This window comes from Rattus rattus, chromosome 10 (genome assembly GCF_011064425.1).
Source record: "Rattus rattus isolate New Zealand chromosome 10, Rrattus_CSIRO_v1, whole genome shotgun sequence".
In the NCBI taxonomy this organism is placed as follows: domain Eukaryota; kingdom Metazoa; phylum Chordata; class Mammalia; order Rodentia; family Muridae; genus Rattus; species Rattus rattus.
This window is the reverse complement of record NC_046163.1, coordinates 30164444-30185138: the sequence shown is the minus strand read 5'-3', so window position 1 is coordinate 30185138 and position 20695 is coordinate 30164444. Positions and strand designations below refer to the sequence as shown.

At 39.4% G+C, this 20695-nt stretch overlaps 1 protein-coding gene across 1 annotated transcript in view; it reads left to right on the top strand.

Moving 5' to 3' along the window:
* The window catches only part of Hmcn1 (hemicentin 1), a 442192-nt gene that overhangs the window by 263520 nt on the left and 157977 nt on the right, over window positions 1–20695 (top strand). The window contains 6 exon segments of the mRNA XM_032915428.1: window positions 6631–6909; window positions 7397–7678; window positions 8339–8447; window positions 9303–9472; window positions 10836–10990; window positions 14662–14785. Of these exon segments, the coding sequence (XP_032771319.1) occupies window positions 6631–6909; window positions 7397–7678; window positions 8339–8447; window positions 9303–9472; window positions 10836–10990; window positions 14662–14785 (1119 nt within the window).

The following is a 20695-nucleotide window of genomic DNA, read 5'->3' as shown; positions in this document are numbered from 1 at the left end:
TATTGTTCTGTTTTCCTCATTTCTTCTTTTCCATAAATAATGTGTCTTAGTTATATTTCTATTGCCATAACGAAACCCTGCGATCAACGCAACTTATAAAAGAAAGCATTTGACTTGCGGATTACAGTTCCAGAGGCTCAGAGTCCTTACCCTCTTGGCAGAGAGCTTGGGGTCAGCAAGCAGTAATGGCACTGGAGCAGAGCAACCCAGGAGTAGCATATGCCTTTGAACCTTCAAATCCTACTTTCAATGAAGCACCTCCTCTGACAAAGCCGCACCTCTTAATCCTTTATGAACAGTTCCCTGAATGGGGACCAGGTATTCAAACTAGCAGGGCTATTCTCATTCAGAGAACCAAATAATGGAAGCCCCAGTTTCACTGAAAAATTCAACTACTGATTAAGGTGACAGTTAAAAGTCACTTCCATGAATGAAACCATTAAGTAGACATGTGAATGGCATGCCACAGTCACAAACTTACACAGTAGAAAAGAACAGAACTCTATGCTAGTGGGTCTTACCAAGTGTCCAGTCCTTACACTAATGTCACCCTTTCACACGGTGTATAGCATTTGAAGAAAGAGTCACAAACTTCAGTGCTGTCTCCTCACGGGCTCTTTTCAATCCAAAGTGGCTGCCTAGTCTCTATCATGTTATATTAATTCATTTGCTTCCTATCACCTTCTGATAGTCACTTTTCTATAAGTTTTTGCTTTGTTAGACAATTATTGTTAAGTCTAAGAGTCCTAAACTTCATAATAACAGACTTCTATTCTGCCTGCCGCCACTTTGCTGGCAATGTAGAGCAGATGTAAAGACATACTATCCGAATGACGGAGGGCCAGCAGTCATATGTGGCTAGTGAGAAGTTACTGAAGCCTAAATTACATTTATGTAAAGATAAAATGTTCATCAATATCAATGATGGAACAGATACTTTATATGAGATAGCTGGTTAATAATTTTATGATTTATTCTAAATTTGTACTTGGGATATATTGGACCAAGTAAAATGAGTTGTTAATATTTATTTACCTATTTTCATTTTATCCTTTTAATGTGGCCTCTAGAGAATTTTAAATTACATATATAGTTTAAGTTATGTTGAATGGCAGTTTCAGCAATTAGTAAGAACGTGGGCATTAGAAAAAGAAAAACTTGTATTTTTTTCTTTTATTGGATTTTTTATTTACATTTCAAATGTTATTCCCTTTCCCAGTTTCCTATCCATAAGCCCCCTATCCCATTCCCCATCCCCCTCCCCAACCACTCCCCCCTTCCTGCCTCCCTGTCCTGACATTCCCCTACACTGGGGCATTCAGCCTTGGCAGGACCAATGGCTTTTCCTCCCATTGGAATCCAACAAGGCCAACCTCTGCTACATATGCAACTGGAGTCATGGCTCTGTCCATGTGTACTCTTTGGGTAGTGGTTTAATCCCTGGGAGCTCTGGTTGGTTGGTATTGTTGTTCTTATCGGGATACAAACCCCTTCAGCTCTATCAATCCTTTCTCTAATTCCTCCAATGGGGACCCTAATCTCGGTTCAATGGTTGCTGCTAGCATTTTTTCTGTATTTGTCATGCTCTGGCTGAGCCTCTCAGGAGACAGCTATATCAGGCTCCTGTCAGCATGCACTTCTTGGCTTCATCAATATTGTCTAGGTTTGGTGGCTGTATATATATATGGGCTGGAGTGTGCACTCACTGATAAGTGGATATTAGCCCAAAAGCTAAAATTACCCAAGATAAAATCCACAGATCACATGAAGCTCAAGAAGAAGGATGACCAAAGCGCAGATGCTTCAGTCCTTCTTAAAAGGAGGAACAAAAATATTCATAGGAGGAGATATGGAAACAAAGTTTGAAAAACTTGTATTTTTACCCAAACTCTACCACTCACTAGCTTTGTGACTTCATATGAATTTCCTCATCCCTCTAAATTTCTGTTTTCTCAATGGAATTAGTAATATTGTTTCTATGAGGATAGAATGCTAAATGTATTAGACAAGTTTTATTTGTCTTACAGTAAGGTGTCAATATATGTTTTTTTATCATTGTCTAGCAATACCACTTCCTTAAAACTTAAATATATATAATATATACTTATTATATATTATATTATATTATATATATATATTTATATATACTTTATATATGCCTTCTGGGGTTGTCTGATTGAAAGGCAAGGCTTATTGAGAAGTTCTGACTATTGTGATTCAGGAAACCGTCCGTATCCTTTGTTTTCTAGCAAGCTTCCCAGTGCCTTCAAGTGGGTAGCCTTAAGGTTACTTTATATATAAAGTATAATATATATAATATATATATATAAGCTCTAGCTCTAGTTCCTTCCTTTCTTTTTTCTTTGTTTCTTTCTTTATTTGCTCCTTCCTTCCATCCTTCCTTCTGTCCTTCCTTCTGCCTTTCTTTCTTTCTTTCTTTCTTTCTTTCCTTCTTTCTTTCTTTCCTTCCTTCCTTCCTTCCTTCCTTCCTTCCTTCCTTCCTTCCTTCCTTTCTTTCTTTCTTTCTTTCTTTCTTTCTTTCTTTCTTTCTTTCTTTCTTTCTCTGGTTCACTCTTAGCCTACATTCACCGGAAACTCATGCCTCTGCTTGCTAAGGGTTGACACTGCAGATGTGTGCCACAACATCTAGCTCAAATCTAGCTTGATTTGTACTTAATTAACTGCATTTAAAAAAAAATCAGACTTTTAAAATATAGGTGTCTGTTTCAAGTTTTAGTATCTCTTTTGCATCAAAGAAATGGTATTTAAAGCAGATTTTTAAATCGTTTATGTGTAGAAATAGAAGCCTGTTGGGGAAATCTGTCATGAGAAGACATGTCCTCCATAAAAGTACTATTACTGGAAGATTAGCTGTACAGATGCCAAGTTAAACAAAAATCCTATTACCATCATTGTCTGCCTACCAGAGCCAGCCATTGAAACAACAAATACAGTGTCTCCCCAAGCTGCTGCACCGTTGCCAGCATCTATCATGAATACAGTGTGGAGCTTCAATCAGACTCCTATTTCTGAGAGGCTGGGATTTACTCTCTTTGAATCCTCACATTCATGCTGTGTGATCCCCTCAGGCACCCAGGAAAAAGATCTTCTGGGGTTGTCTGATTGAAAGGCAATGCTTATTGAGAAGTTCTGACTATTGTGATTCAGGAAACCGTATCCTTTGTTTTCTAGCAAGCTTCCCAGTGCCTTCAAGTGGGTAGCCTTAAGGTTACTTTACTTTGGGAAAATGGAAACATCACAAATAAAAAAACCCACAAATACTATACTTTAGGCAATTGAGAATGTGTATGCAGATTTGAAACTGAGAGAGTCAGCCTAAAATTGATTTATTTATCTCTCTTATTGACATGCTCATATCTTCAGGTGAGGATGAGCAACAAAAGAGCTGAATGTGAACGTTGTATCTAAATAAGCAAAAGGAGCAGAGACATAGTAATCCGAAATGTATGGAAACCCACTGCTACAGTAGCTCAGATATGAATATAGATGTATAAAGAGGAATTAAATGAAGTTACCCTAGAATGAAGAGACAATGTCCAACTAAATCCTATATACTAGCAAATGAAAAATACCAAGATGGGTTACTTCTTTTTGAGTTGTTGGTCAGTGGCTTGCTGTAGAACCTCAAACATTTCAGACCATTGCTAAGGATCTTGGTACCTCTTCAAAACCGGATGATAAGATCCTGTTGCAGAAGACACCTCATATCTGATTCATAGAACATGGAGGAATCAATCTGGTACTGACTTGGAAGTCTCATCCCTACCAGCTCTCTTTTATCATACTGGAAGGTGCTATGCATGACTCTAAAGGGGGGTTGGGGGAAGGAATAATTGATGTCACCAGTTGTGAACCCTGCCAGCTACATTAACAACTAGCCTGACAAGATATGCTCTCTGTGTAACAGTGGCACAAACGTGGGAGTAACCAACCACTTTCTGTTTCTGTTTGGATCTAAGGCTTACTCCATGAGATGGAACCCAAAACCATACCTATTATTATTATTATTATTATTATTCTGCTAAATGGATATAGTGTTAAAACCGGCTGTAGCTACAGATCAGTATCTCTCAACCCTCCTCAGATAAACTCCTACTTACAGTAGATGACAATTAATACAGAGACTGTCAATAGATTAACCTATAGAGAATACAGACTGTGGGTCGCTCAGGACTAAATGAGATGCATATATCATACTCTTCCACACAAGATGTAGAAATCTTCCATAAGGAGGGGGGAGGGGGTGACTGTAAATGCCAGAGGTGGTAAATAACTTCCAGAGACCGTGTTTTGTGTGTAGAATAGGGCAGTTGCACATATGAATTCACGGTGATTTTGACAACATACACAGTCGTAAGTTCAAGGCCGACAAAAATCTCAGTATAGTGCTTGGGAAACAGACACAAAATTATTCAAGAGGGCAATTTTTTTTCTGTTATCCAAATTGATGGCAAATGTTCATATGTTATTGGTAATGGGATTTTTATCTGCTGCATCTTTGAAGATGTGATTCTCATACAATAGATAGGTTCTGCTCAATGTTGATGTTAATTTCTTAACATGATCTTTATTGAATACATTCATTTCTAGGAAAGCATTTATAACATTTGTTTGTATTCTTTTGATATTTGCATTTTAAGCATTTGATTACAAATGGGCAATTAATCAATTCTAGTTGAAAACTGTATGGAAGATTCTGTTTCAAGGATAAATAGGGAAATCTGGGATGTGGAAACATGCACCTATATCAAACATTGGTAGAATAGTTGTTTGGATTCAGAAGATAAAATAAAAATGTGGATGAATAAAGGTCTTAGTTCTGATGTTAACTTTGACAGCCTGAGAAATGTGTTAATTAGCCTTGCAATACTTGAGTTTGAAAGAACCAAATAACTGCTACAATATTAATTTTGCATATTTAGTATCAGGTGTTTTCATTTTAAATTAAAATCAATGAAAACCACTATTTAAATCAAAATGGATGTCCAAAGCTTTTCAATATTTAGTAACAGTATTTAAACATAACTCCTCTCATTGAGAAGAAAAGGAAATTTATTCTCATTCTTGAACTTAACAAACATCACCAATGCCAAGGCAAGCAGCTACTGTAAGCCTGGGTATTAGATTCTGCTTCTCAGGAGGGCCACAGGATTAGTGGTATTTATGTCAGTAACAACAGATTAAACACACCTTTGGCACCAGGGACTCATTAACACACAGCCATTCTGCACACAGGACCTGCTGAGAAGTAATACACAGCACCCAGATGTTTAAACATCACCTCTCCAAGCTCTGTGCATTTCACTAACTCTTTCTTGCTTTCTGTTTTACTTTATTTTTTTTTTACCATCATCAGTTGTGATGACTCTTAGCAAACTCCAGTTCAGATAGTGTTGCTTAGAATTCCCTGCGGATTTTTTTTTATCAATATTTGTTCTACATAGATTGTTCTTAGTGACTAATCCTTCACTTGGCCAAACTTGACTCCCCAAATAAGCCAGAACAGCTTAGTAATGGTTCTATCTGTCACTGTTTCAAAGGCAAGGATATTAAACAGAGTAAGTAGCCCTTTAAAACTGACTATTCATAACGCCCATAGGGTCCTCAGGTCCTCTCTTATTCTCACTGAAGACCTGACAAGACAATCATCAACTGACTTTCTCTGGATACATATTTTCAGCTCTCATAATTTTTTCTGAGAAGTTATCAATTTAAAAAAATATTTTTATTAAATAATTTTTTTACATTTATTAAATGTATTGAATTACTTTACATTACAATTGTTGCCCTCCTTCCCAGTCCCTCCTCCCAGAGTTCTTAACCCCATCCCCTCTCCCCTTTGCCTCTGAAAGGGTGCTCTCCCACTCAACTTCTTTCCCTCCCCTAACCCCAGCATCCCCCTTCCCTGAGACATCCAGTCTCTACAGGATTAGGCACATCCTCTTCCACTAAGGTCAAACAAGACAGTTCTCTGCTATGTATGTGCCAGGGGCCATGGACAAGCCTGTGTGTGCTCTTTGGTTGGTGGCTTAGTCTCTGGGAGCTCTGAGAGGTCCAGGCTAGTTGACACTGTTGGTTTTCCTATGGGGTTGTCATCCCTTTCAGCTCCTTCAATCCTTCCTCTAACTCTCCCATAGGGGTCCCCAACCTCAGTCCAATGGTTGGCTATAAGTATCTGCGTCTGTCTCAGCTGCTGGTAGAGCCTCTCTGAGGACAGCCATGCTAGGCTCCTGTCTCTAAGCACAACAGCATCAGTAATAGGGTCAGGATTTTTTCTTTGCTCCTTTGGTATGATTTTTGATCTTTAAGTGAGGCATAGGTTTGTGTTGCTTTGTTTATTGTAGCCAATCTGCTTGTCTCCTCTAATATGATCTAGCTCAAGAGACACTGAAACTGTGCTGTGACTTTGCTGTCCTTAAATCTGGAACCAGAAAGGGACGTGGTACAGACCATTGGGACTTAGGAATCTAAGTAATCACCTGTATATGACTACAGACATCCTGTCATTCATTACTCTACATTTTAGTTCAACTAAAAATGTAAGTAACCATAGCATTTACTGTCATGATGCAGATGCTAAACTTGCATTTGTTTTTAAATCTATTTTAGTTCCACCTAGTATTAAAGGAGGCAATGTCACCACAGAAATATCGGCGTTGCTCAACAGCATAGTTAAACTGGAATGTGAGACGCGGGGGCTTCCTGTGCCTGCCATTACTTGGTATAAGGATGGCCAGGTGGTCACATCCAGCTCACAAGCACTTTATATTGACAAAGGACAATTTCTCCACATCCCGAGAGCACAAGTCTCTGACTCAGCAACGTATACATGTCACGCATCCAATGTTGCTGGAACGGCCGAAAAATCATTCCATGTTGACATCTACGGTAAGGATACATAGATATCTTCAATGAGTGCTTTCTAATATCTTGACATCTAGCTACTTCACCAGTGAAGCCTTGGTGGGAGATTTTTTTGTTTTCTTTTCCCCACTATATAGAGATAAGAGTGGGAAGATTCAGAAAAATATTTACAGAAGCTAAGGTTAGCAAAACGTTGTTCATTCCTCAAACCACCAACTGTTTCATTTGAAACTTGAGCATCTTAACCATTTGGTTTAGCAGTAAGGTAGAGCAGTGGTTAGGATTAAGATCACTCTCTGTGCTTTGTCTTTTGTTAGCCCAATGGTCCATAGAGTTCCAGAATAAGTAGAATAGTTATAGATCAGCTGAACCAAGAAATTGGAAAGCAGTCAGGTAGGAAGTTCCTGTGGTCAAATTGTATGTGAAAAAGTTTCCTTTTCATTTACGTAAGATGTTCTTTTGTGACTGGGAGAAGGATTACCTGAAATATTGCTATTTTTTTTCATCCCAGTCCCTCCAATAATTGAAGGTGACTTGACCACTCCTTCAAGTAAGCAGGTCGTTGTTGGTCAGTCATTGGTCCTGGAGTGTAAAGCTGTTGGCAACCCTCCCCCCGTCCTTACTTGGTTAAAAGATGGCGTGCCTGTGAAAGCCAGCGACAACATCCACATAGAAGCTGGTGGGAAGAAACTCGAAATCTTGAGTGCCCTAGAAGTTGATAGGGGACAATACATATGTGTGGCTACCAGTGTGGCAGGAGAACGGGAAATCAAGTATGAAGTTGATGTCTTGGGTAAGTAAGGATGCCAGGGCCTGGACTGTCGGACTCACAGTGTTTGATTATTAAGCACATGTTGGATCATGTACTAATGATGCAATCTAAGTTCAGGTATAGTGACCTTTTCAAGTCTGTTCAAGTGGTGGGGTTCTCAATAGAGTCCCCTGACCTAAATTCATGCAGCTCTTCACTGATTTTGATGATGTGCTTTGTTCTTGCCGGGGTACTCTCATAACTGTCCACCATTGGCTGCAGAAAGTCACAGGGTGCTCTCCACTGTGTCTAACTGCAGGAAAGAGTCTCTGGACTGGGCTGAATCATCTTGCAATCTTAAGACTCTATCATTGTAGCCAGGAAATTATTAAGTGGATGTTATGATGAAAATAAACAATATAAAACATGGATAAACTTTACATTAGCATAGTACCTATGGCACCTTAGTATGTGACAGAGAAAATTCCAGAGTGACCAAAGTAATATTCATCCTGGCAAGACGTATGCCTTATTGTAAAAGGCATATATCTCCAAACCCCTTGAGTATTACAATCCTGTGAACAACATCAATTTTCTAAGCCACTACTTCATATTGTCTAATGTCAGGGTGTATTCCTTCCGGTAGACATTTCTTTACCTGCTACAGTCTGTCTTTTTGTTTTGTTCTTTCTTTCTTTCTAGTGCCACCGGCTGTGGAAGGAGGAGATGAGACATCTTACTTCATTGTGCTGGCAAATAACTTACTGGAGCTAGACTGTCAGGTCTCCGGCTCTCCCCCACCAACTATCATGTAAGCATCTTGGTATGTCTTCTAAATACCTCTCTCACTTTTTAATATAAGTGTTTAGAGTTGTCTGGAAGGATTTTGACATTGAGAAGTATCAGTTCAAAATCGTATTCCTCTTGGAAAAGATATAGTCTATATATGAGGCAGCTATATATGTATATAGACTTGGTACTCAAAAAGCAGATATATTGGCACAAAAGGAGAAAATTCTATATACTGTCTCACAAAGTCTATTTTCAGTTAGAAGATATAGAGTATTTAGCACTATGAATATTAGTCCTCCCTGAGGCATGGACACACATAACAGGCTATTAAATAAAGAGAATAATAGAAACACTGGAGAGGCGGGAGAGCTCGGCAGGGTTCTATCCCCACCCTGATTGCCTGCCTCCTTTTTATATTCTCAGAGCATTAGTGAACATACACTTTACAATTCCAACATGGATGAAGCATGCAAAAGAATATTTGGATGACTACGGTTCCTAAATTATAATGTAATATCCCCCACATTAAAAATCTATGACATCAGTATGTGATTTACAAACATTGGAAGATCATTTGCATCTCATTGGTTGATATTACTTACATATTACAGTGAACAGTAATTATTTGTCCCTTTCTGCAACCTTAAACTGCCTAAAAGGATAACAAACTCATGAGAGAGCTCTTAAGGCCCAACTCTATGCCGCTCTCTCTGGGATACGATTTCCTTTTGATTTCTTTCCTCCATCTTATTTTATAGCAGTCGATTAGGAGATTGGGTGAATGAATGGCAGACAATACATACAACATACACATAACCTCTAGGAAAATGTTTATGCCTTATGTATCTAAACTGCTTTTCACCCTTTTCCATAGGTGGCTAAAGGGCGGTCAGTTAATTGACGAACGAGATGGATTCAAGATCTTACTAAGTGGACGCAAACTGGTTATTGCTCAGGCTCAAGTGTCAGACACAGGCCTGTACCAGTGTGTGGCAACGAACATCGCAGGGGACCGCAGGAAGGAGTTCGAAGTGACAGTGCACGGTACGCTGGACACGAGATGGGTGCGGTACATTTGAACCCACCCCGGCCTTTATTCATTGTCTAATTCAGATGGAGTAGAGTCATCTGGAGAAGTCTTGGGTTGTATAAAGTAATGCGAAAAGGGAAGCCATAGTTTAATAGGGCAGAGTCTTTCCCTGATGCAGAGATTCGACCAAAGTATCATGCGGATTTGGTTAGATGAAAGTTCAGTGTTAGCAAGTGTATTTATTGTATGTGGTGTCAAAGGGTGGAGAGGGAGAAAGAATATGAGAGAAGGGGAAGGCAGCGACTTCCCAAAAATGGAGTTATGTCAAGCTTTAAGGATTTGACCCAAGCAGGAATGATTATAAACAGTGTTTTCCAGAAGCTAGGCTTAGGGTGCATCTGCAGATCCAGGAACGTAAGTACATTCGCAGAGCTGGCTGGTTAAGGCTGTGGCCATGGATCTAATGACCAGAACAAACCTCTGCCAGGGCATTCTGTGTCCCACTTGCCAGCAGAACTTGAGAAGGAAGGGACTGGAACCTGAAACTGAAGAACCATTTGGAGTGCCCAGGAGAGGAATATGTGAATGTCAACTACATTCTTCCTTCTGTGTCTGTAGATTCTCTTTTAAATTTTGTTTTTCCATGTCCCACAATTAAACACAAACAAATCCAGTCCACAGTCTCAATTCCAGATTCTTGAGAGAGAATTAACGGGCAAGGCAAGCCCAGCTTCAGTCACCTTATGACCCCAGGTTCGGTTAGCCTTACTAGAGGCAAAGTCAAAGGCATAAATGCTGCTTCAATGCGAAACTAGTTTAATGAGGCCACCTCAGAGAAGTGAATGGTAATTATCGATTGGGAAAAGAAGCCAGTAGGTAGGAGCCAAACATTCATGCTAGGCCTCAGCAACCGCATGGACATTTTGGTTATTTGAATAATTAAGACTCAGAACTAAGAATAAGCGTTATCTAAAATGGCCAAAAATTATAATTTAAACGTAAGACAACGTTGTCTCATTACTTGTGAAATAAATTATTTTTAAAAAGTTAAAGCTTCAGGTCCTTTAGCATATTTTAAATGTTTTTATTAATCCTTTGAGAATTCTATACAAGCATATTATATAACTTGATCTCACACACACACACACACACACACACACACACACACACACACACACACACACACCCATTTCTTCCTCTATCTCCTTCTGGATCCATCCAACATGTATATCCCAGCTTTATGCCTAGAGTTTTCTTTATCTAACCCCAGAGTTGTTTTGTGCGGCCTGGATAAGGACGGGAGCCTCACACATCCTTTGAGTTCTGTGACATCGTTGGCTGTGGTTGTCATTCTCTCGTACCTATCTTTTCATCTAGTTCCTCCAACCATCAAGTCCTCAGACCTTCCTGAGAAGACTGTGGTGAGATACAAGCCAGTCAGCTTGCAGTGCATAGCCAACGGCATCCCAAAGCCATCCATCACATGGCTGAAGGATGACCAGCCTGTGAACACTGCCCAGGGAAACCTCAGAGTGAGTATAAGACGCTGAGCCAGAGTCAGACAGCTCTACAGCTCTCGCTAATTCAGTCATCTCATTCTTCTTTAATTATAGATTTTCCTAGGGGGTGCAGTTGGCAGAAAGTTGGTTAAAATATGTTTTCCTTCATTTCTTAATGGGATCGAATAACCTGACTGACAGAGATTTTACGATAGGAGTTGGTGTGATGGTTTTGATTCGTGCCTTCTAAAGTCAATATCAAATAAATAAAAATTATTTCTGTCTAACATGCTGACTGTGCCCTCTTGGCATTTAATTATGTCTTAGTGAATATTTAAAGAATTGAAAGCTAGGTTAATAGCTGATTAGATGACAGATTCCTAACCGTATTAACTAATTGATACGCTTAAACATCAGAAACAGCTAGACCAGGTGGGGTGGGTGAGTATACTCAGCGATTCAGGAGCCCGAAGCAGGAGGATTGATGTTCTAGCCTACCATGCTTACAAAGCAAGTTTGAGCCTGCCCTAAGCAAGCTAGTGAATCCCTATCTTGAGTTCTTTCTCTAATAGAAATAATATAGATATCTATTTGCGTATTAATTCTGCTCCATATCTGGTAGAATTAAATGTACACCTCTGTATGAAAGAAAAACTCTGGACACAGACTTCAGATACAGTTCAGGTATGTGATTGCTTATGAGAGAGAGAGAGAGAGAGAGAGAGAGAGAGAGAGAGAGAGAGAGAGAGACAGAGAGAGAGAGAGACAGAGACACAGACACAGACACAGACACACAGAAAGAGAGAGGGGAGAGAGAGAGAGAGAGAGAGAGAGAGAGAGAGAGAGAGAGAGAGAGAGAGAGAGAGAGATGGGCTTGTCACACTAACAGAATTTAAAGTGAGTGACTATATTAAACAGAAAATATTGTGAGGTGCACACTAGCTGAGGAAAGCCTTTGAGCAGAATTTTAAAGAATGCATAGGATCAAGTGGGACAGAAAAACACCACTGAGAGTGTGAGTATAGACGAGCATGTTAAGGAGTGTGTACTCCCTCTTCAGGATCTGAGGAGGAGAGGAAAGGAAGAGGGGTGTTGGCTTACAGCAGCGGAGAATGTCAAAACCACTTGCACAATACTAATAGCCTTATCTTTGCAAAGGCAACTGGAGGCCCCAAGAGTTTGAAGCGAGGTGCGAGATGAGCAGGTTTACATGTTAAGTACAGTCACACACACTACTTAACAAGGAGAATATGTAGAAAGCAAGGCATAATCCAGCACTTTCTTCACTGAATAAACACCATAGTATACCTCCACAAAGCCTAGGGCACACTTGGACATGAAAGTATGTGTCGGGTTGGGGATTTAGCTCAGTGGTAGAGCACTTGCCTAGGAAGCGCAAGGCCCTGGGTTCGGTCCCCAGCTCCGAAAAAAAGAACCAAAAAAAAAAAAAAAGTATGTGTCATCGTTTACATGGCCCATCCTTGGTGAAGTCACAGCTACGTACAGGACATGACTGAAATTAACTTACATCCTTCCTGAAAAATTAAGTTGGTGAGCTAAGAGTTGATATGCCAAACCACTTAGATCCAATTGGCTTTTCTCTAGGAGACAGAGGTAGGAATTTGATGCTATATAGTAGTTACAGAGAAGAGGATAATTTAATGCAATATGGAGGCATTGAAGATTGATGAAGGGTAGCTTATGAAAGATGAGAGGCGCAGGGGATGTGTAAGGAAAGCTCCTGAGACTCTAAACTACATCATTACAGAGATAACACTGACTACCAATGAGATGGCATGCATGGGGGAGCATAGGGGAAAGTATTGTGATTTTAATTTCAGCCTTCTGGAGTTCCCATCAGTTTGAGATACACTGGTGGACATGTCAGTGGGTCATTGTCAGTGGTCATGGAGAGCAACAGAATGGTATGGCTAGAAATATTGGCATACTGTTTATATTTCAAACTTTGGGCACAAGTAAGTTAACCCAAAGAATAAAGAACTAAAAGGAAAGATGAGAGAAAACCAAGCCAGTGAAGGTGTCGAGACGTTGTGACATTAAAAGCCAGGTGCAAAATTGTAGGGGTGAAAAACACACGTATAAGCGTACTGCTTAGCTTGATGGTGCAGCCTGACTGGAAAATAGGTTAACTGGGAATTCACTTGGGACCGTGGAGAGACCATTTGGGGTTGGAATGCAGTAAGCCTGGAGGGCTATGGTTGAGTTCAGATTTCCTCCTGGGCAAAGTGGGGAGCCATGAATGAGGTTTGAAAGCAGACTAGGGAAGGGATCAAATTTCCATCTTAAATAAATTATTCTGGCAACAGTGTGTAAGATAGATTAACAACTGGGGAGGTTGGAGACACTGGAACATCAGTTAAGAAGCGATCATAATCCCACGGTGGTGGTGAACGTGGAAAACAGGAGACCCGAGACACATGGCTGTGGTATAATTAATAGAAGTCAACATGGGCGCCAAAACCCAGATACTGGAAAAATTGTGGGCGCCATTAAGCAAGACTGGGAAAAGCCAATGACAAGTCAGTTTTAGGAATATGAGGGAATAGTTTACGAACTTAGTTCTGGGCAGTTCTCACGTTAACCTCTCCTAAGACTGAGTGTAGAGCTGAGGAGACCAGAAGAGGATGAGGCTGGACATTCAGATGTGTGCTTTTTGTTCATTTGTTTGTTTTAACCAAAGTCATGGGATTGGATTAAAAACTCTAAAGAGTTGGGATTCATGCTCGTGTATCAGAAAGTGGAAGCAGTTTCTGTAATGTCCTAGGAGAACCAGAGAGTAAGAATGGTGGAATACTTTATCCTTAAAGCCCAGTGAGTACAGACCATCAAGAAGTCAGGACATGGGCTAGAGAGATGGCTCAGTGGTTCAGAGCTCTGACTGCTCTTCCAGAGGTCCCGAGTTCAAATCTCAGCAACCACATGGTGGCTCACAACCATCTGTAATGGGAACTGATGCCCTTTTCTGGTGTGTCTGAAGACAGGTATAGTGTACTCATAATAAATAAATAAATAAATAAACAAACAAACAAACAAACCTTTTAAAAAAGCAAAAGAAGTCAGGACACTCAATGCTATGGATGGTAAGAGAGACTATGTATTTAACTGCAGAGACTACTGGGCAATGTGATTAGATGTCATTGGTGACAATGGAATAATCAGTTTTAAAATGATGACCTCTGATTCACCAGCTTTAAAGTGGCAAAGGTCTGGCTGCAGTGGATTTAAGAGAGGAGAAAGAAAGAATTTATCGGCATTCCTATTATTCATATTTTATAACTTTTACAGTTTTTCTGGCCCCTGTAACAATTTCATCAAAAAGGATTGTTGCCTTAAAACCATTTATGAAGTGTTACATAAATGTGGTCATGTTTTTTTTTTTGGAGAGTTTAAATTTTCATCACATGCTTTATAGTCCGCTCTCTTATTCAATGGGGTTTTATGATTACACCAGCAGACCAGCCTTAAGTTGTTTTATTTTGAGTCTTCAAATGAATAAGAATAAGTTTTTAAAAGCAAATTAGCCTATTTCCCTATTCATAATGAAGTTCTCTGACCCTCATACATTGAGTTAACTAAGAAATAACACTGCAATAAACATTACATGTTTAAATGAACTTTTCTATCTCGGTGAATGTTTTTAAATCTAAGCATAAAATCCTGCCATGCTTTCTGTTCCCAATTAGATACAGTCTTCTGGTAGAGTTCTACAGATTGCCAAGGCTCTTTTGGAAGACGCTGGTAGATACACATGCGTGGCTACCAATGCGGCTGGAGAAGCACACCAGCACACCCAATTGCATGTGCATGGTAAGAGTATATTTATGGTTCTCTCTTGCATGTGTGTATGCATGTGTGTGAGTGCATGCAGGTGAGGGTGTGCATACATGTGTGCAAACACATATATAAAAGTCACGAGTCAACTGCCAGTGTCATTTCTCCTGTGCCATCCACCTTGTGATTATCGTCATCATCGTCATCATCATCATCATCGTCGTCATCATCATTATTATTAAGATATTTTAAGTTTTTGAGTATCTTATATTCATATCAATGCACCCCTCCTTTCCCTCCCTCCCATGTCCTCCCATTCCCTCATGACCTCTTCTGTAATTATTGATCAACACATACACATACTGAGCCTATATAATGTGGCCATTTTCCTAAACCACCCTGTTTTTTGCGATAGGTTCTTTCACCAGGCCTGGTACTTGCTGATTAGGCCAGGCCAGGTCAGCCAGCCCTGGAGAACTGTTTATCTCTACCTCCAAAGCCAGTAGGATTATAAGTAGTTGCTAGTATTCCCACCTTTACAACTCTTTAATGGCCGGTTGGGAAGCACAGGGGAAAGGGGAACACAAAGTTCCTCTAAGTTCCAAACGTAGAAAGAAAATGTTTAGTTTCGTCTATATGGAAAAAAAAAACTAGTTGCTCATAAATGTGTTCATTTTTCGGGCTGTTAAATAGGATGTTCAAATTTTTATGAGTGTATGTGCGTGTGTGTGTGTGTGTGAGTGTGCATGCACATGTATCTATTCTACATATAAAGTTGATGGCAGGTGTCATTCCCAATTGCTGGCCACCTTACTTGTCAAGGTAGAGTCTTGTGCTGGCCATTTAGGCTAGTCTGGCTAGCCAGTTTGCTCTGTGTCTGTCCTCCTGCTCTGGGGTGTCCACAGGCTGCCACCCCCGTCCAGCTTTTCACATGGGTTCTGCAGAGCCAAGCTCCAAACTCAGTTCCTCGTCTTGCATGGCAAGTTCTTTACCCTCTGAGATACCTCCCCATTCTTCAATGGTTTAAAATGATTCCTATCACATTAAACAATCATCCTCTATGGAAGATTTTGTTAAAAAAGATGAAGTATCAGGGCTGAGCCCCAACTTTGTCTACAATTTTTCTTGCAAGATTTTTATTTTGTGAATTGGAGCCACTCTTGACTCAGAATCTGCTTTCATAAAGTCTCTGGATGTCAGTGGAGCATGTCATCAACATCATGGCTGCACTGTAAACCTGGAAGACAGAAGACTGAATAGAAGACTTTGGTTCTCCAGAGATCTGCAGAAGTGCTTTGACCTCTCCACGTACACATTGTTCATTTTAATTCAGTCATGTGGTTCGTCCAGCTTTTTATTTCTTTAGCTGTTCACTTATTCATATATTCATCCCACATTTATCAAAGGATCCAGCCTATAATAACATCACAGGACCTAATTTAATTCCAGGTACATAGTAGGTAGCTGAAATTTTTTGACATACAATAGAGTAGACTGAATGATTTTTTGAAATGCAATGCGTCATTGAATTGTTCTAATTTGTTTCTTTACATATTTTCTTTTATTTGAGTGAGCGAGCCAGCAAAAATAGTTTGTTCCCTAAATGTTTTCTATAACTAATTTCTTCTGTTCATGGTTCATCAAATAGGAACACCCACTATGAACACATTTGCACATATGAACGTGCTCCTTAAGAATAATTAATTTGAAAGATAATATCAAAAAGTAACCAACTTCTAATTGGCTCCATATCCTTGAGAGTCTGAGAACCCAGACACTGCTGGCCTTCTGGGTGCCTTTAATTTATGAAGTTTTACATAGATCTGTTTCCGCCCTCCCAGTGTTCCTTGACAGCTGTCTCAAGCAACTCGACTTTCTGCTTGCATTCAGGAGTTGCCAAATTGTATGTGTCCTGTAGTTTTTCCTTTCCTCAACTCCCTTCCGTCTTCCTGGCACAGTAGAATGGCAGTATTTGGACAAATTCTGAGTCAAACAGTAAAGAATCCTATACAGCTTTCTCAGTATATTCCAGAAAAACTGAAAACTTGAGTCCCTAAAAGAAATTAAATTCTTCAGCAAATAAGAACAAAGTACAATGGTGCATACATACGTATATATATATATATATATATATATATATATATATATATGAAAATGTCATCATGAAACCTATTATTATATGCGGTGAAAATATTTATATAGAGTATAATAAAAAGCAACAAAAGAAAAGAAAAGGTTCCTAAGAAAAATACAGGTTTGTAGATGTACAGTCTGAAGGTGGAAGCCAAGCGTCAGTTTTCGGGCTGTTGGGTGACTTGGGTGCACATCTTCATGAGCGTCGTCAGAGAGAAGGAAAGCAAGTGGGAGCCGTCTGGGCTCATGTGCAGAGAAAGAGAAACAGGGCCTAGCCGCTGAGAAGGCTTAGAGGAGATTGCCAAATGAGACGGAGAACAAGGCACTACCTCCCTCACACAAATCACGACAGAGAGGTAAGATCGAGCAAGAGCTTAAAACATCCCATCTGCTGTGATAGCCATTTGTCTGGATAACAGCTCATCTCCCTGAGCAGAGAATAATGATGAAGTGGGTTTGTAATGATTAACCTGGAGGAAGTGGTTGTCTACATGCTTGTGCCTGGAATCTGGACAAAAGCTGTGTCTCTTCTTGGCGCTGAGGACAGCAACGTCCCCATTGGAAGCCTGAGGCTCCAAACTTGAATCTTTCTTCTACTGTGCATATATTAATAATCACGATGATAATTAGAGATGTGAAGATATAAGAATTTCTTAGAAATTAATTAATGAAAGACTTTGAATAGACCTCAGAGCTTGACAGAACAATCTAGTGAAATATGAAGAACTATGTAAAATAGGTTTTGAAAGAAATTGCTTAAAGATGCACATATTGAAACAATTGCATACTCTTTGGACTTGGTCTCTCCAATTACTGTAGATACAAATTTGACTTCATAAAGAGCTCAGTCATAGAAGCTAATTTCCTTGGAATAAGGGAGAAATGATACCCTTTTTTCTCTTACTGTGTGAATGCTACAAAATACTATGTCCAATTCTTACCATAGCCAACTGAAAGAAAAATTGAGAAAATATATAGAAAAGCAATCAATTAGTTTCATTCCTTTATTAACTTACATAACAAACTCAGCAGTCACAGTTAGTTAAGGTCTGTTTAGCCAATCCTTATGGATTTTCACTGCACTCTAAAACTAGGCATTTATTACGGTCGTCACACGAAATGTTCAATCTGCAATATTCAGTATTGCAATTTCTCAATACTTTCATTTCTCATAAAAATATCTTAGATGATTCTATTCTTCTCCATCATTGTAAAAAAAAATTAACAAGAGTTGAAATAAGTGCAGGAAGGAGGCATGATCTCTTGGACTAGATCACGAAGCCATGACCATGAGACAAGGAACATTCTCATGGAATTTTCCAGGGATGGAGTCTGTCTGTTATAAACAGCAGGAGCCCTCAGTAGGTGGTCTTTTTTTTTTTTGATCATCAAAAGTTTCATAATTCTAAAAGTTTTTGTTCTCTAGACCAAACTATGAAGTTATATCTAAACCCCAAATATTTGCCAAGTGAGACAGATGTTTCTACAAACAAGTAGATATTTGAAGTCTAATAACGAAAGCATTCATTTCATCTGCACGTAATTATTTCCTATGGGAAAAAAAATTAGCCAAGGTGATAAACCCAGAAGAAATAGAATGTTATAGAGAAAAGGGATGGGCTTCAAATGTTGGTCTTATATGGTCACCTAATGTCTATAAGACACTAAGCTTAGATGTGACTTCTCAAAGGTTAGGGGCCTCATCTGTAAGGTAGGAGATAATGGTAACTCTGTGTAGTCTGAGGGTCGTTTGAGGTTTCAGTGACCTCAAAGGATGACACATGAAAGTCTTTGCTCAGTGCCTGTCTTCCAGTCAGCATCTGTAAATGGTAGCAGGAGGACCGTTTTTGGCAAAACACATGTTTGACTCCTGGCCCGTCTCCCGTACTCCTTCAACAACGATGCTACAGGGCTGCTGCCTTTCCCATTGGCTGGGAACCCGTTTGTGTCTGTATTGGTTGTCTCATAAAAACATTAGGAGGACTCCTTACTTTTATTTTATATTTTAAAAGTATTCACTTGGCTAACATCTGCTAACACCCACTCAAACAAGGTTTCTCTATCATTTCTGTGTTTTGTTTAATAGCTTGCCTGTGGCCTCGTGGAGACTTGGGAATGTTCTAGGGAACTGCTCTGCTTCTTTCTTCATGGCTAAGTTAAGGTCAGGATTCTGCTGAACTATGTTTTCAGGGTGGGTTAATTTATTTCCTCTGTTTTCAACTGTCAGTGAATAGGGGGACATTAAATCACAAAAGTCACTTTTATATCAGTTTGAACTAATTCAGACTTAACCAGGAGTTCACATAGTCAGTTTATGCCCCAAATGGCTGAAAGACTAGACAGGGTCCAGCTCACGATGTTTCAAGAAGGTACTGTGGTTTCGGCATGGTGTGTACATGCAGTTTGGGGAAGAAGAAATAATGAAGAGAGAACAGAGAAGCGAGTAGCACTCACCCTCACAGAACAGCGGCCCCCTAAATCAAGACTATATAGCATGTAAATGCTATAGAGAAAATATTTATTTATATTGCTTTCACTTTTATCTCTAATATTAGATAGAGACATTGGGTTTTACTTGTGAATATTGTATGACTTGAGATAAAGGATCATCACAAGCTTCTGGAGACAGCCTGGTACTTTTTCAGGCATATGATCAGATAAGATCACCTGTGTTCGGGATGGTACGGCCCCAGACCAAATTTCTTATCAGCCTGGGATGCTAACGACAACCAAAAAGCATGCTGGATAGGGGCCTTTGGCCTTCAGCTTTCTGAGTGGAGTGTGCATGTGCGTGCATGCATGCATGCGTGCGTGTGTATGACATATGTATGTATGTACATATATGTACAGGTGGAGTTACCTGTATGCACATGTGAGGTATCCAGCTGACAACTTCACATATCTTCCTCATTTGTTTGTTGCCTTATTTCTGTGTGTTCTTCAAAGGAAGATATTGATGTCTTTGATTTTTAATGATATTTTTTCCTTTTCTCAATGCATGTTGGGACTCTGTTTTTTACATGTATATATTTATAATAACATGATTTTTTTGAAGCAAAGTTAGAGTTTACTGTGAGAATATTTTTAATATAGCCAAAACCCTGGGTAAAAGAAAGAGACAGCTCGGGAAAATGGCTGTGTTTTCACATAAACGATGTGACCTTCCTGGGAGTGACCAATGGTATAGATTCTTAAGGCATATATTTTAGTTTTGTTTATAGGGTTATAACTCACATCTATCTGATAAATAATATTCTCAAATAATAATGTTTTCAGTTAGTAGCGGTTTAGTTTAGTTGTGTATGATTTTTGTTTCTATGCAACTCTGTTTTTCTCCCCTTCCTTTCCATCATCTGCCAGCCAACCTAATTGACTAGTATTTTTCCCTGGTATTTTCATTTATATGAATAAGAAAAGAAAACACTCCAAATTTATTTTACTGTCTTTTATCCTTATCCGCTTTGTTAACTTTACCAGTGTCCCTAATTTACTCCTGCATATTAATTACCACACTGGAATTTTTTTTGTTTTAGCATTTCTTGTGGGACCTGGGCTAGCACTGAACTTTTTGAGACTTTGTTGTTTTGCTTACATAGGGAAATCCTACATGCCAAAGGACAGATTTGAGGCTAGTGAGCTCTTTGCCGCTAGTCTCTTTCTCTCAGTCCGATAATTTGTTAGCCCACTGCCTTTAAGTCTCCAAGTATTTTGATGGGAAGTCAGCTGCTGGATTTACCTCATACATGATAAGTCATTTTCCCCATGCTGGCTTTAAGATTTATTTTTTTAAATCACATTTGGTTTGAAACAGTT